We start from the raw sequence: 16,754 nt of genomic DNA, 5'->3' as shown, positions 1-16,754 counted from the left end.
ACTATATATTGTGGTTCTACATATGTGAGATGGCTTATCTTAAGTTACGACAGGACATTGATGATGGAATTATTATGATTAGGCAAACTGTGCATCTAAGACAGGTTTATCAGTTATAATCTAAATTATAATTATTGTGACTGAAATAGTTATAGTGATATGTGAGGAAGAAGCTTTTTTACATCACAAACACACACACACACACAGATAGCTGCCTACTTCTGTCCGTACCTACCTCCAGCATACTGGGCTTTTGAAGGGCTTTTTCATGTTTTTTTCAAATCTGACCGTACAGATATGTTCTACATGCTTGATTTTATATGAGTGGACTCTTGGATTGTCTAATTCTGACATGTGGTAGGTTTTTTATAAGGTTTGAAAATGGATGGTCTAAAATTTTTGTAAATACTCAAGCTTAAAAGTTCATGTTTCTTCATCAAAAACATGATCCAAGTGTCATTTTCTAACAAATCAACTATGCTGATTCCGAAGCTATGTCACATGTGTGCGGGTACAGGTGCAACACTTTCAAAAAACTTGGGTGCGGGGGTGCGACAAAAATATAAAAAATTATATATATATATATAATTTTTAAGTTTTAACAGTTAATAAATAACAACAGTAACACTAATGAAATAAAAAACAATTATCATAATATCATCAAATCAATTCATCATCATGAATGCAATAAATCAAATTAACAATCTACAATTCTATTCTACATCATAAAAACTAACACCACAATTAAATTAACCTAAATATATTATAGAAACAATCAAATAAGTAAAGCAGAAAAGAAGTAAATTATATAATATACTAACAAAAGAAGCAAAAAATGTATAATTACATACCAAAAGTATATCCTACACAATGTATATGACGATGAGGTAATGAATCCTAATATTTTTATGCTTCATCATCAAATGCATCATAAGAAGGAAAATCGAGCTCAGATAAATCCATGTTTGTAATGTTGAAATCTTGCTATTTTTCTAAGTCATACTCTTCTGGGTTTACATCCCAAAATTTGGATGATCCTTGTTTGCATTATTAAAAATTGTAAACAATTTGAAAATATTAAATACAAGTATATTTAAATGAAAAAACTAAGAAATAGTCAAATAACTAAGAGAGCAAATTAATACCTGTATTCATCATTGGTTCGCGAAAGTAGTTGAAGATTTGAATGAACGTATACTAAATCCTATGCACGCTTGTTGGTGAGTTTGTTTCTCTTTGTATTGTAGATTTGAAAATATGTGCTCCAATTTCTTTCACAAAAGGATGGACTAGTAGGTTGAGATAGCAATCTCAATGCAAGTCGTTGGAGAAGAGGTGTTTCTGATCCAAATGTTGACCACCATGTAATATGATTTATATTATCCTCCTCTCTCGCGAGTAATGCCTGTTCATATAATCTCGAAGATTCAAAATTTTCAAACTCTTATGTGACTTGATTTAGAATATATGATTCTGGATAAAGTCTTGTCATACACATATTTCTATGCCCTGATAGCTCTGAGTCTAAATTTAGAGGGACACGATCAATACCATCTTTCTGCCATTTTTTTGCATAATATTTTGGATTAAGAGAATGTGCCATGCAATGCAAATGAGTCTTGTTTTTATCCCATCTTCTGACTAAAACTGAATGAATATGGTTAAAAAATTCTTAATAATCCAATGCAGGATTTTTTTCTTCATGCTTGAAAACTACAACTTGTATTTTTTCAATTATATTATCCCACGTTTCATAAACTTTGTGAAGCTTGAGCTCATCCTTATCAACTTCTCTCAACATTTTCCAAGTAGGTTCCATAAATTGAAGAAAATATACGACTATGTCTCAAAACTCATCATCAATAATGAATTTCTTAATTTCTTAAGCCTTGACATCATCATCAAGACGATGGAATGTCCAATTTTTATCAGTCACCATGCTAACCAAAGCATTCTTTATTTTCTTAATACTCTTCACAATCACAATGATGGACGCAAAATGTGTTTCAATGACCTTCAACAATTTCATGTTAGAATGCCTATTAAATATAGCATTAGCATGATGATAGTTGACAACAAAATTCTTAATGCTTTTGATATTTTTTTCTAATTCCTCAATCCATGAACATAAAGCATATGCTGGTGAATTTTCTTCTTCTTTCGTGTTGCAGATGCTCTTGAGGGCCAAATTCAAGTTGTGTGCTACACAGAGAGTCTAAAAAATATGAGGATACTCTATTTCCAAACTCAATACTGCATTTTTACAAACTGGAGCGTTGTCTGTGATGATTTGTATTATTTTCTAATCACCCACTCCATTTATTACTTCTATAAACAACCCCTTCAAATATTCAACATTTTTATATTCCTCAGATGCATCAACTGCTTTCAAGAATATTGAGTCACTAAGCGAATAAGCAATGAAATTGATTAGTGGACGCCTTTGAATATCTGTTCACCCATCAGAAACAATGAAAACTTCATTTTGCTCTCATGAATATTTTTTAATCTCTAGCAATCTCTCAATATTTGCCCTCTCTTTTGCAAGAAGTGTGGTTCATAGTTTTTCTGAGCTTGGAGGTACATAGCCACTCAAGTTACAATTTGCCAAAGAAGTAACTAAATCTTTCCAATAAGGATTTTTAGCTGCATTAAATGGAAGTGAACTAGAATAAAAATACCTCCCTACTTTTCTATTCATCTTCTCCCTTCCATATGTATTGAATGCTGCTATCGTTCCTCTTCCTCTATCTTCTACATTCACTTTTTTTTTTTTAGCATCTTCTTGGTGGCTTACAAATGACACACTAATTGCACAAGAATCACACATTATATTCATCTTTTCATATTCTTCTTGTATTTTCTTGTATTGTTTTCGCATTGCCTCATCAACTCTTTTGCATCTTGAAATGCTATATCCTGGTATCTTCAATAAATGAGCCTTAACTCTTATGTAAGACCCAACAAAATCTCTTTAACAGAGCTTGCATTAAAATCTCTTGTTTCTACTATCTCCTCCAGTTTTTTGCAAGCTTATCTACATGTGCCCATAGTGCCTTCTCCCATCATCACATGTTGCAGCTAAAGAACTTGAATCAACACTCTCACTACAACTACCAACAACACTAGCAGCAAAACTCACATGTGGGGATGAGGATGACGCAAGTCCTTTCCCTTTATTCGACATTTTTGTCCTGAAAACAAAAAAAAATGTTATATTAAAATCAATTATGCACACGATCAAGATTAAAAATATTGAGTGCAAGGTCAATAACATATACAATAAGTTTTAAAAAATATAGTAGTAGTACGTATAAATAAATACCGAAAGGGTTCTTAAATAAAAATTGCATGTACAAGTGTTACCAAAATCGTATGTACATAGGTACTAAAAACTGCATGTATATGGCATCATCCAAAACACATATACATGTGGACAACAAAAAGAAAACACACGTACCTCTTCATTAAAACACATACATCATAAAAATTGTATGTAAATATGCAACAACAATGATGCAGGTACATAAGCTTTTTAGAGGAAACACATATACCTCTACACATACAGGTTTGCATAACAGCAGATATACATAGCTAACATAAAAAAAAAACAAGCAAGCAACCTACTGATATGCCTGAAAATCCCAACACACAATATATCCAGATTTGCAGGAGCAATGCATACGTGCACAATACAAAGAAACAATTAAATTGCACCTTTGCACAGTAAAATAACGAACAACATATAGGTAAACATGGAATATAGAATTTTTGCATGAATCCTAAAACCCATTCCAATCCCTATCAAACAGTTTTTTTTTATTGAATTTGAACCCTATTGTGAGCATCTGTCAAACAAAGTTTTTTCCCCCTAAAATCCAACGTGAACCTCTGGAAAAAAAAATCTAATTCTCGTTGCTTTAAAACCTAACGACGTGAACCTCTGTAAAAAAAATCTGATTCTCGTTGCTTTAAAACCTAACGTGAACATCTATAAATAAAACCAGATTTTTCAACACCTAAAATTACATATTTTTCATCAATCTAAAATATAAGTTTTGCATCAATTAAAAATACAGATTTTGCATCATCTAAATGAGAGAGATTGAAGGAGAGAATGAGAGAGAGAGAGAGAATGTGTACCAGCCGGTGTCGCTCAAGGTCGTCGCTGGCATCAGGGTAGGGAGACTAGTCGTCACCAGTGTCGGGTCGTCAGTCGAGGTCGAAAGGATTAGGGCATTTTTTTTCCCTAATCCTCATCTCAACCCTTTTTATCGGGCTTCTTTTTTTTTTTAAGTCCAAACGTTGGACATTTATGACCCTGGGTGCATTGACCGCACCCAGGGTCGGGTTGACCGCACCAGGTGTTTCACCCGCACGTGCACCCGCGTTGCATCGACGCGGGTGCGGCACCTAGTTGGTCGAATCCCTATGACTTGGTTCCGAAGACTTTTGCGGGGTCATCTTTGCGAAAACCCCTCGTTTGCTCATGGTAGGCACCTACTCTCCAGTATATATATATATATATACATATATATGTGTGTGTGTGTGTGTGTGTGTGGAACAATGGCTAATTCATGAGTTTTATTGGTGAAGGTGATTAAGAAGGGAGAGATAGAGTAAACTTTTTTGGTCCTTATGTTAATGCATAAATTTTGAGGGACTTAATGAACATGAAGACTACATAATTGAGTGCAATTCTCCTCCTGTTGCTTTCACTTGCATGTAATATGTTTTGATTGGACATTTTCAGTAGGACTATTACACATATATTCATTTGAATTTGTTGTATGTCACGGTAGTCGAAGGTCAAAACTGTTTCTTCAAACAGGGCATAAACTTGGGTGCCTTGGAAAAGTTAGTCTGCTAAAGGGGTGTTTGATGTCCAAGTGAATTCATCCAAGACAACGCATCCAAGACGAATTTGTCCTGCGAAAATGGGCTGCAAGCGATGTTTGCATCCCATTTTGGCAGTAACGTTTTTGTCCTATGTTTGATGGACACCGTGGTCCCATGCGTTTTGCAACACCATAATCTGGCAGATTGTTATCGTAATGAAATATGCAAAAATACAAAACGAGGGCCTCTAAGAGCTTGAAAGATCATAAACACAAAGTGCACATGCGCGTACACAAGTCCAACTAAGGGACAATACAAGAGCACAAAGGCACTACATAAGCACTAAGTGCATTTAAGACATCAAAGAAGAGAAAAACACAAAAATATAAAAAATATTCATCTTATTGAGCATGAATGCTTAAGAGAAGCATTAGGAAATGAAAGAGGATAAAAGCCCCTATTTATACACATACAAGAGAGAATGAGACCTCAATAGAGCTTTTGGACTGTTCCAACAACTCTATTGACTAGTCAACTCTATGTTGACTAGTCAAAAAAGAACCCAACAACTCTATTTGGTATTTGACAAAATAGTCCCTATAAAACCAGAAAAGGACAAAAAGAAAATAATAAAGTAAAAGTACTAATGTGCCCCTAATGGGCACAACCTATTACAAGGATTAAAATGACCAAAATATCCTTAACGGTTATTTACCTATTACATCATTATAAATAAAATATATATACATATATATATGTATATATTTATATATATATATATGTATATATGTACAATATGAACAATATATATATATATATATACAACTTAACAGTTATGTCCCACCATCCAACACCCTCTAATTAAGATGGTTTTTGGATATTGATCTGTGGCCAGTGAGAATGAGGTACAGGTCCACAACCTGGTTCACTGCAGCGTTTTGCAGCAAACAACTTTGGGGGCGATTCCCCTTGTAGGTGGCACATGATATAGAGGTTATAGCTTGTGTAATGTTTTCCAGCATGCTATATGGGTATCTAAATTGATAATGTCATTTCATCATTGTATGATCCTTGGGCTGTTTTTTTTTTCCTATTGAACTTCTGGAAGAATGCCTTATTGACTACAATGCTTCAACATGGTTTCTAATATGATTAGTAAAATTGCACTGTGTAGTTGAGGCACTGCAAACATTGAAAAATGCATTGGGCCTGCCTCCTCGTTTTGGGTGGAATGGAGATCCATGTGTGCCTCAGCAGCATCCTTGGAGTGGAGTAGATTGCCAATTCAACCGCAATGATGGCTCTTGGGTCATTGATGGACTGTACTCACTGAACCTATGTGTTGATTTTTGAAGAGATGAATTTCATGTCAATTGAATTTACAAAAATGATCATTTATGTTTATAACTTATCTCGTTTTTCTTATTCCCCATTTTGTATTCTGCACTCTACCTGCTATTTTTTGTTTAGTGCTGTTTTTATTTCTTAACAAAAGCCATTATGCATTTGCAAATTTGCAACTGACACCTGAAATTCTGTTTCGGTGGCAAGAGAATGTGTTAAATATACCATGAGCATGCCATGGCCACATGATCTCCAAAGAAATGATTCTGAATGCTACTCTATATATTAGTAATTGATGTACTTAATATATTTCTATTTTCCTGAAGTTAAGATGGAAAAGTTGCATCTAAGCTTTTGTTATATATCCCTAGGATTGCCTCAATTTACAGCTAGCTAATGAACTCTTTTGAAAACAACAAAAGGGTCTAGATATTTTGTATTGACAGTATGTAGGTTGACACCTTATATTCACTTCAATATATCAAAATAGAACTTAACATATATGCTTTTGATGTTTGATTATCTGACATTTCATAGAGATCTTAATGATCTGTAAGAGAAAGTCCTGTCAGTGACAAGTGAGACTGCTACTCTGGACAAATTAGTTTGGTGGTTGGTGTAAATGTTTCTTAGCAATCATTTTATGCATAAATACATCCTTTAGAAACTGTCTTTGTATTTCTTCATTAAGCTTTAAGCGCACATACCATGTTGCTAGTTTCTCTACCTGAGTTTTGATTCATGACAAATAGGGTTAAAAGTTGCTACAATCATTTGTATTTTTGAACGACCTAGCAACTTTCATTTTTTTTTGGTCCAATCGACCCCATGGATGTGGTCTACATGTTTTTCGTAGGAACCGTCTTTTGAATCTCCGGAATCCGACTTGTATACAGGTTTTTCCAGTGATGCAAAAATCAATAATTATAAATGCACCAATTTTTCCCGACTCAAGAAATATTTTTTCATCGAAAAAGCATGATCCAAGGTCGTCTCCCACTAAATCAAGCATGCTAAACACATCTATGAGGTTAGATTGAGTCAAATCAATTTGCATCGTGAGATTCTAACTAGATTGTACCTGTAATCGATTGTATTAAATATAAACCCATATATACCCATATATAGTAATGTGTAGGTTCTAGACCATTTATCTCATAGACTCCTTTAAAAACATAGTTGCACGAGTTTTTCGCTTCATCCAAACTTGTAGATCCATTTATTATTACTTATTTACTAAAAACCGTGCTTTGGATCAAATCAATTTAACAAGAATTCTTGATTTTTAGTTAATCAAGTTTTTGGTGTAATATGTACCGCTGTCGCAGGGACTCGGCTAATAGGCCATCATACCCGCATCGAAGCGATGTGGGTGCGGGTGCCACAGCAGGTGCGGTCAAAAACCCCTAGGTGTGGTCAACCCGCACTCGGGGTTATTTTTGTTAAAAAAAATTCATTTTTTTTGTCGGTGAAAGGCAGGGAGGAGGAGGAGAAGAAGAAGCGAGAGACAGAGAGAGAAGTAAGAAAAAGAGGAGGAACAACGAGAGAGAGAGATGTACCTTCTTCTCTTACTCGCAGAGAGAGAGAGAGAGAGAGAGAGAGAGAGAGAGAGAGAGAGAGAGAGAGAGAGGCGGTGGGGTGGGGTTACAGAGAAAAAGAGAGAGAGAGAGAGATGTGGGGGTTACAAAAAGGGTAGTGGGGTGGAGTTAATAAGAGAGAGAAAGAGGGGTTTGGGTTTGAATCTAGATCCATATTTGATCTAGACCCAAACTCTTTTTCTCTCTCTCTCTCTCTCTATATATATATATATATATATATATACCCTCCCGCACCCTCACACCCAAGTTTTTTTAAAGTACCGCATCACCACACCCGCACCTACAACTATGTGACATAGATGTACCGTTGATTTCTTTGTTGAGTTTAAAACACATCTAAACATAATAAATGTTTAAAGTTTTAAACTAATACATGTTTTCTACTAAATAAAGCATGGAGATCACATCTACGGGTTTGGATTAAGTAAAAAACTCATGCAAGTATGTTTTTTAAAGGAGTTTGGGATGGTTTGGGAGATAAATGGTCTGAAACGTACACATTTCTCTCTCTCTTGTAATAAAACCAAAAATAATACAAAGGTTGCCTTTAAGAGCTACAAGAATGCACAAACACAAAGAGACCACTTCTGGGTTAATTACAATCTCAAAAAGAGATACACAAGCATAAACAAAAGGGTCACTTATGGACCTAATACAATCTCACAATACAGAAACCACACACAAGCACCTTTAGAGAGCAAAAACATAAAAAATATAAGATGGTATTGATTCATAAAATGCTTAGAGAAGCATTTCAAAACAAAGGGGAATAGCCCCCTTTAAATAGACAAAGGAGGCCACAAAGGGCTAGTCCAACTAGTCGCTGGACTAGCCCCAATGGCTAGAAATATAGCCATTGGGGCTAGCACAACGACTAGTTGGGCTATCCCTAATGGCTCCAAAAACATAAAAATATAAAATGCTAAAAACAAAATTACAAAGCAGCCCCTACTAGGCCAACCCTATTACACCTGCGAAATAACCAAAATAACCCTGAGAGGTATTTCAGTTTACATACAGAAAAATATATATGAATATTATATATATATATTATGATTTATGAGTTAAGGTTTCATAAAAAAAAACTAAATTCCAGCCTGGATGATAACCAAACAGCACACAGACACATGTACACATCTGAGGGTGATCCTTCCCCTAGTGCATTTGGTGCCCCCAGTACTTAGTGACTAGTGATCCCTGACCTAGTAAGCTGTTTGCATCCCACAACACATGATGCTGTTTTCCTTGGTGCATACCCCCTTTACACCTACCTAATTTCTTCCCTAGGGGATACTTTCCATCCCATATTCCATTTCCCAAAATCTCCATCTTACTCTTCCATGTCAAATATTTTTTTTGGCTTGTGTGTGTGAGGTATTCACCACTTGCAATAAAGGCCTCATTAGTCTTTGACAAGCAATGGCAAACTGTATAACATGAACAACCTGAAATATGCCAGGGTTCTCCTCTTTGCAATGCATAGAAAGGTTAAGATCATAGGAGTTATTACCTTGTGCATGAAGACCTTAACATCATAGTATCTTGACTAATATGATGCATCTTCTGGCATGATGGTTTTAGGATTTGTCATTACCTCACCCTGTGCATGAATCTTGAAGTCTCATCCTTTTTCTTTTTTCCTTTTACTTTTTATTTCATGCTCTTAAGTGTCACCTGGTCCTTAATAGAGCATACCTCAAGATGATGAATGAGTGAGAGAGTCTTCACTATTTACTTCCCTATTGTCTCTATGTAAAGGTTTCCTTCAAAGAATGGAACACTTGTGGAACCATTTTTTTAGGCTTGGGAGCACTTTGTCTTTTTTGAGTTGGAAAGTACACCATGAAGATGCATCTGGTGGAAGTGGGTTAACACTATCATGATTAAGACTGTGAAGGTGAACAAAGGTCAAGGCACAAACATGGGGAGGCATATGAAATGAATTTAAGGATATAGAAGTTGAAGAGATGATTTTCCTTTAAGAATATTGAAGGTGATCCTATCGTCTTAACAGGCAATGGTAAGATTGACTTGGCTGCTAGTTTTGGCAACATTTATTGCAAAACATAAATCATGGATAACCTGAAGCAGATATGTGCTTGTCCTTATTACTGGGCCATTTTGATGCAATTTGTAAAAAATATGACACTCTATTGTGCTTATAAATGTATTTTCATTGATCATACTTCATGCATTGTCTTCTATTATTAGAAAGCAATTACCTTTATAGATTTAATTTTATTAGAACAGGAAATACGGAATCAAAATCAGCCTCTAATCTCATTACATAAACTATCATTCTGGAGTCCATCCTGTTAGATTTAGGGTTTCTGAATTCTTTGCAGAGAGAAAAGAGGACAATAGAGTTTTAGAAAAGAGGACAATAGGGTTTTGGGCTGAACACACATGATTCCCAATATGGGAAAATCATGTTTCTCTTGTAACTATATATTAACTTTACAATTAAGATACATCATGACTAAAATACCCTCATTTACATAAAACACAAAAAGATTAATTAGCGGCATTTAAGAAAACACAACAATCACATTAGACGTGAACACAAGATGCACGTTGGGTGATCTGGATCTGACATGATTTGGATTTGGACCCTCATGCGTGAATCTGGACCTCACGTTAATAGCCTCCCTCAAGTTGTACATGGTTATCAACCACAAACAACTTGTTTCTTAAGTACCAAAATTTATTCTTCGTGAGGCTTTTCGTGAATAAATCAACTTGTTCTTCAGTCCGCACATATATGGTCTCTATCTCTTGATCCTCCACTTTTGGGAATAATTTCTCCCAAATCATACAATATGTGTCTGGTCCAAGTCATTTCAACAGTGACTGCAGCCATGGAACGATATTCTGCCTCTGTATTGGACGTTGCAACAACTTTCTGTTTCCTACTATTCCATGAGACCAAATTTCTTCCAAGAAAAACACAATATCCAAAAGAAGACCTTCTCTCATCAGGATCACCTGCCCAATCAGCATCTGAATAAGCCGTGACCATCATCATATCTTCATGTGTTGCCATTTTTTTTAAAGCAAACCATCTCCAACAGTCCCCTTTAAATATATTAGAATTCTCTTCACATCCTCCATGTATGGCGATCTATGCTAATACATGAATTGAGAGACCTGTTTCACGGCGAAAACAATATCTGAGTAAACGTAAGATAATGTAGCATTCCAAATATGCTTTTAAATTGTGTGGGGTCATGGTATAGTTCTCCTTCATTTGCTCCCAATCTCTGATGAATGGGAACTGGAGTTGCAGCCGGTTTACAATCCTTCATGCCCATGTTACTTAAGGGATCCATCATGTATTTGTGGTAAGTTAGAATAAGAGAATCATCCTGCCGATCTACCTCTATTCCAAGAAAATATCTCAACAGACCAAGATCTTTCATCTTGAACTTTTTATTTAAGAATCTCTTTACTTCTTCATGTTCATTACAACTACCGGTAACAATTCTATCAACATAAATGAGTAACACAGTAATAAGATTGTTACCTTTGTAAATAAAGAGTAAATGATCCAATGGGGACCGAGTAAAACCATAACCTTGAATTGCAATATAGAAACTCTCAAATCAAGATCTCGAAGATTGCTTTAACCTATAAACGACTATTTTTAACCTGCAAACATAAGCCTTTGGATCATCCTTACTATATCCCGGTAGCTGCTCTATATAAACCTCTTCCTTAAGATACATTTCCCACATCGAATTGTCTTAGTTTTCACCTGTAATCAGCTGCTAGATAAAGAATGATCTGAATATTTCTTATCTTAATGACAGGGCTGATGGTTTCATCATTCATGCCTGTACTTCTGGGTGAACCCTTTCGCTACTAGTCTAGCTTTGTATCTCTCGATGGTGCCATCGGGTCTGTATTTTATTTTGTACACTCATTTCGACCCAACTACATTTTTATCGTATGGTCTTTTCACTATCTCCCAAATCTGACACTCATGCAAGGCCTGCATTTCTTTATTCATGGCTTCTATCTACCTATTTGACTGCATGCTAAAATATTTTGGGTTTTTGCTGCTTCCCAATCTGAGTGAGGAAACATCGAAAATCAATGCTGAAATTTTCATAACTTACCTATCTTTCAATTTTGATGTCTCACCCTGCTTGATCTTCTTATTGGTTTGAGTTGACTCTCTCGATCTAACGATTGATGTTGTTCTTGTAGGATTGGCTGTTGATGGTTTTCATTGCGTCTTGTATAAACACATCCTTCTTTGAATCTACTTGATATGATCTCTAACGTCATGAACTTGATCAAAATTATGATTTGGCTGTTGCACGTTGTTGTTCATCGGTGTAAATAGGTTGCCATCTAGCCAGGGCTAATATACTTTGACATTGCTCCTATCCTGCAAAACATGCTGACTGAACTGATCATTAGAAAAATTGCACTCATCAAATACAATATTTCTAGATATTTTAATCTTTCCTGACTTGGGATCATAGCACCTATAGCTTTATAGCCTTTGTAATCATCACCATATCCAACAAAACGACAAACATGGGCTTTATCCTGAAATTTGTTTCTCAACTGGCTGTCCACATGAACATAACATACACAACCAAAAGTCCTCAACTCATCGTAATTAGGATGCTTTCCGAACAACATAAAATAGGGAGAATTATTCTGCAAAAGTTTCATGGGCAATCTGTTTATAATATAAACAACTGTATGAAATGCCTCAATCCATAGTTTTATGGGAATTTTACTTTCATGACTCATGGACATTGCACTCTCCACAATACAACGATGCTTCCTTTTAGCAATACCATTTTGTTGAGGTGCCCACAAGCATGAAACTCTTCGACTAATTCCATTATTCTGTAAAAATACAATAAATTCTTTTGACGAGTATTCACCACCACCACCACAGTGAAAATTTAGAATATTTAATGAAAATTGAGTACGAAAATAGGCACAAAAATTCTTAAACACCAAAAAATTCAGATTTGTGCTTCAAGAAAAATATCCAAAAGTAACGAGAGTAGTCATCAATAAACGAAACATAATATTGACTACCAGAAAAAGAGAGTGTAACGAAGTATGCGGAAAAATAAAGAATGCTAAATGGTCCAATACACAAGAGAGATAATAGCTAAGTCCACTATGGGACAACATAAACAAGCCTTGAGAAAGGCACAAACTAAAAAAGAATACTCTTTATTGAAAGAAAGAGCTCTCAAGCATGAAGAATACAAAGGGGTTCACCCCTATTTATACACCCCAAAAGAGATCTCAAAAGGAGAGCCAAAAGGGGGCTCCCATAGAGTCGTTGGGATCCCCCAACGACTTTATGTGAGGCCCCTTTTTGGGTTGGATTTTGAGACAAAATAAAAAATAAAAAAATAAAAATAAAAATAAAAAATGAAACTAAAAGAAAATAGTTGTTTGCTAAAACAACTATGTAAAAAGATGATAATACCCCTATCGGGTATTATACATATATATATTTTTATAGACACACACACACATATATATATATATATATATATATATATATATATATATATATATATATATGTATAATTACATATATTTTAACAGAGAAAAGTGGAGATGGTCTCCGTAGATCAGAATAAATAATGTCAAAAGGTCTCAAAGCCTGCTTATTATATGAATTGAATGGCATAACATGACTCTTATAGTCTTAACAACTAGGAAACAAACTATCCCAAGACCCTTCACCCAGGACAAATTTAGGCAACAATTTATTTGAGATTAATTTTTCAATAAAAACTCTACTACAATTACCTAACCTACTATGCCAAACATTTGACGGACCAAACTTTGAAATACTGAAGACACACACAAAGGACTCAAGCTTCAAGTGACTATCCAAAGTAGCTCGTGCAACTAAGGGATCTTCTCTGAAGACATACATGTTGCCAGGCCTTTTTCCTTCAGCGAACGTCTTTCTTGTTTAAAGGTCCTTAACATACACAGAAAATGGAGTAAATTCAACATATGAATTGCTATCATCGACAAGTTTCGAAACAGAACCCATTTTTTTTTATATTGGGAGAACACAATACATCAGACAACTGGATGGTGGATTGCTACAAACCGTCCTAGATCCAACCTCGAGAAGCCATTCTGGATCGAGATCCGCCCAAGAGACCCAGTCTGAGAGGGACTGGAGGACATCCTTTCGTATTTGGATTCTTATTTTGGTCTTTTATTTCTTCTAGGACTCTTTGGTAGACTCTATAAATAAGTGTTATTACTCTTGATTAATTAAGAATGAAATTAGTGAATTAATTCATTTTTTGTTCTCCCTGTTTTTTAGCCTTAACCCTAGAGGGAATGCTTTTTTTCCCTTTTTTTCCATGTCTTCCTCAACAGCAGCTCACCCAGAGGGATCAATATTCTCCCTTCACCCTGCTGTTAGCCCTATCTAACGTAGAGCCTAGCCAGATCGAGAATTGATTTCTTTTTTTCCCGGCTTTTCCCTACACCTGAGCCTTTCTGATGCCGGATTTATAGAAACCGTCCCTTCCTAAGGGTCAGGTTTCTAACAGCCAGTTATTTGCGACAGAGCTGTCTATTGCCACTACAGTGTTGTTGCACTCTTCAAGAAGGCCACAGACGAGGGGTTCATTTTATCAATGCCAGTTCAAGTCCCTAGGCCACTAATCTTCTACAATATGCTGATAATGTTCTCATATTTGGTTTGGCATATGTTGCTCAAATTGGTTGTTCCTGGCCTATTCTAAAGGCGTTTGCTGCTATATCAGGTTGGATCCATCAATAAAGATAAATGAGTGGTCTTCTCATTCAATGCGAGGAGCTGTTGATCCCTGTCTTGGTATGTCCATTGTTGTCAAAGGAGGCATGGATAATTTATGAAGGAAAGTTAAAGATTAGATGGCTGCAAGATGGTTATCATGGAAGGCAGGGTACTTGTCTTTGCTGGCGAGGATTTCTCTATCTAGCAACATCCTTGATTCAATCTCCTCTTGCATCCTTGCCATTTTCAAAATTCCTAAGAAAATGGCAAAGAGAATCACAAAGATCATGAGGGATTTCATTAGGAGAGGCTGTAAAAACCTAAAGGGTGCCAGCCTTTTTCCTTGGGATTTGGTTAGATTGCCAAGGGAGCTTGGAGTCCTGGGAATAAAAGATCTGACTATGTTTAATGAAGCTGTTATGGCGAAATGGCAATGGGCGATGTATGTGGAAGACAACCCATGGTCAAGGCTGTTAAAAATCTTCAATGAGCAATCGGCCATGGAATTGGATACATATAAATGGAAAGGGGGATCGATCTTATGGAAGGTTTGGCTCTCAATCCCAAAGGACTTCTCATTTGTTTGGACATCAAATTGTCCATCTTAAGAATTCAGAATGGAATACTCACCAAGAAAAGTTACTCAGTACTTTTCTGCACCCTGGCATGTGGATTGCCAAAGCATATGAGCCATCCCTATCACCACTATGTCTCCAGATCTTTCCCCACTTCAGGTCCTGAAACTCCTAATAAAATGAATGGAAATTAATAAAAAAAATTCAAGGATCTGGTAACACAACCTGCAACATGAAAAGCAATGTTGAAATGCCCTGATTGTCAACCACGGGTGGTCTTAAGTGGATCTTTCTAACTAGTGGACCCTTCCATGTAAGCCATCTGTCCAAGCAAAGGCTCATGATTGCCATTGCTAGAGAAGCTGAGTCTTAAGTTATATCCAGCCTTGGCGTGCAAGCCTCCTCCATGCCTGGTATATATAAATGGGAGTTACTGTCCAGGTTCATTTGTGGACATCAAATGCCTTAGTGGTTTCATGCATTGTTTGTCACAACAATAGGCATTTTATTATTTTGCAAGGCTAAATGACAGATATTAGCTATACTTTGAGATGCACAATGGCTATTATGATTATACTATCTAAATTCTTCTTCACAATAACCATTTCAATCTTTTTTCTAGAATTCTTTAACAAGCTGTTGGTCTGTGAAGTCATGAAATATCCTTATTTGCTAAACATTTTAAATATGTTGTACCCAAAGAGTGCCCATATTTTTTAATGTTTCTTCAATGATTTCATTATATTCTCTTTAGAATTATTTCTGTTGAGCATGTAGTTACATGTGTTATTTTTGTTTTGTACGTGCAGAGGCCTTGACAACCAAGGTTTGAGGGGCTACTTGCCAGATGCCTTTTCCATGCTTAAACATCTGCAGACTATGTATGGTTTCTATGTTAGGCTTTCATCTCTCTCTCTCATCAACCTCATTCCATCTATTCAGCCATTCATTATATACTGTATTTATGTTAAACTTTTAGAATTGGCTTCTTACATCTGAGCATTTGTATCTTCCACAATCCATTGAATTGTTATCTTTCTACTGCAATTGTAAATTATTGGTTTTCTCTTTTGTGCAGAAACTTGAGTGGAAATAGTATTCATGGTGGTATTCCCCCCTCAGTTGGGACAATTACTAGTTTGGTAACCTTGTAAGTGATTTTTTTCCCTTGAAGAGAATTAGTTCTGCAAGCTGAATGTATTCTATGAGCAACCATGTTTTTCAGCGTTAAATTCATGTTCCTGTTGGCAAGGTGCTACACCAAAAAACAACTAGGACAAGTGTGCTCATTTTGTAATGATTTCCAATTGTAGCATGTAATGGCCATTGCATTTAAAAATTAGTGAAAGTTTCTAACTTAGCTGTATATATTAGCTTACAAGATAGTCTGGATGCTCAACCTGGGGCACAAACTAATTTTTTATCATAGTTTTCTGATATCAAGGTATTAAGTCAATTATATGCATGACAATGTTGTTCTCTTATCAAATAAAAACGAAAAGTAGACATGTCTTAGATTATTTGAATTAAATATCATATGAAAGGATCTTTTTTTATAGTGAAAACTACTATGGAAAAACATTCAATAAGAAGCTCTTTTTGTTTTGAGAGGAGATTCAACAAGAA

At 35.6% G+C, this 16,754-nt stretch overlaps 1 protein-coding gene across 2 annotated transcripts in view; it reads left to right on the top strand.

Moving 5' to 3' along the window:
* The window catches only part of LOC149831010 (receptor-like protein 4), a 32,417-nt gene that overhangs the window by 12,374 nt on the left and 3,289 nt on the right, over positions 1 to 16,754 (top strand). For both annotated transcript variants that reach the window (XM_090011954.1, XM_090011953.1), the window contains exons 3-5: positions 6,014 to 6,161; positions 15,938 to 16,009; positions 16,207 to 16,278. In XM_090011954.1, coding sequence (XP_089868080.1) covers positions 6,014 to 6,161; positions 15,938 to 16,009; positions 16,207 to 16,278 — 292 coding nt within the window. The remainder of the gene's footprint in view (positions 1 to 6,013; positions 6,162 to 15,937; positions 16,010 to 16,206; positions 16,279 to 16,754) is intronic.

The sequence above is a fragment of the Nuphar pumila genome, chromosome 7, assembly GCF_984573655.1.
Source record: "Nuphar pumila chromosome 7, dmNupPumi1.hap1.1, whole genome shotgun sequence".
NCBI lineage: Eukaryota > Viridiplantae > Streptophyta > Magnoliopsida > Nymphaeales > Nymphaeaceae > Nuphar > Nuphar pumila.
Note: the sequence above shows the minus strand (reverse complement) of the source record. Positions and strands in the feature narration are given on the sequence as shown.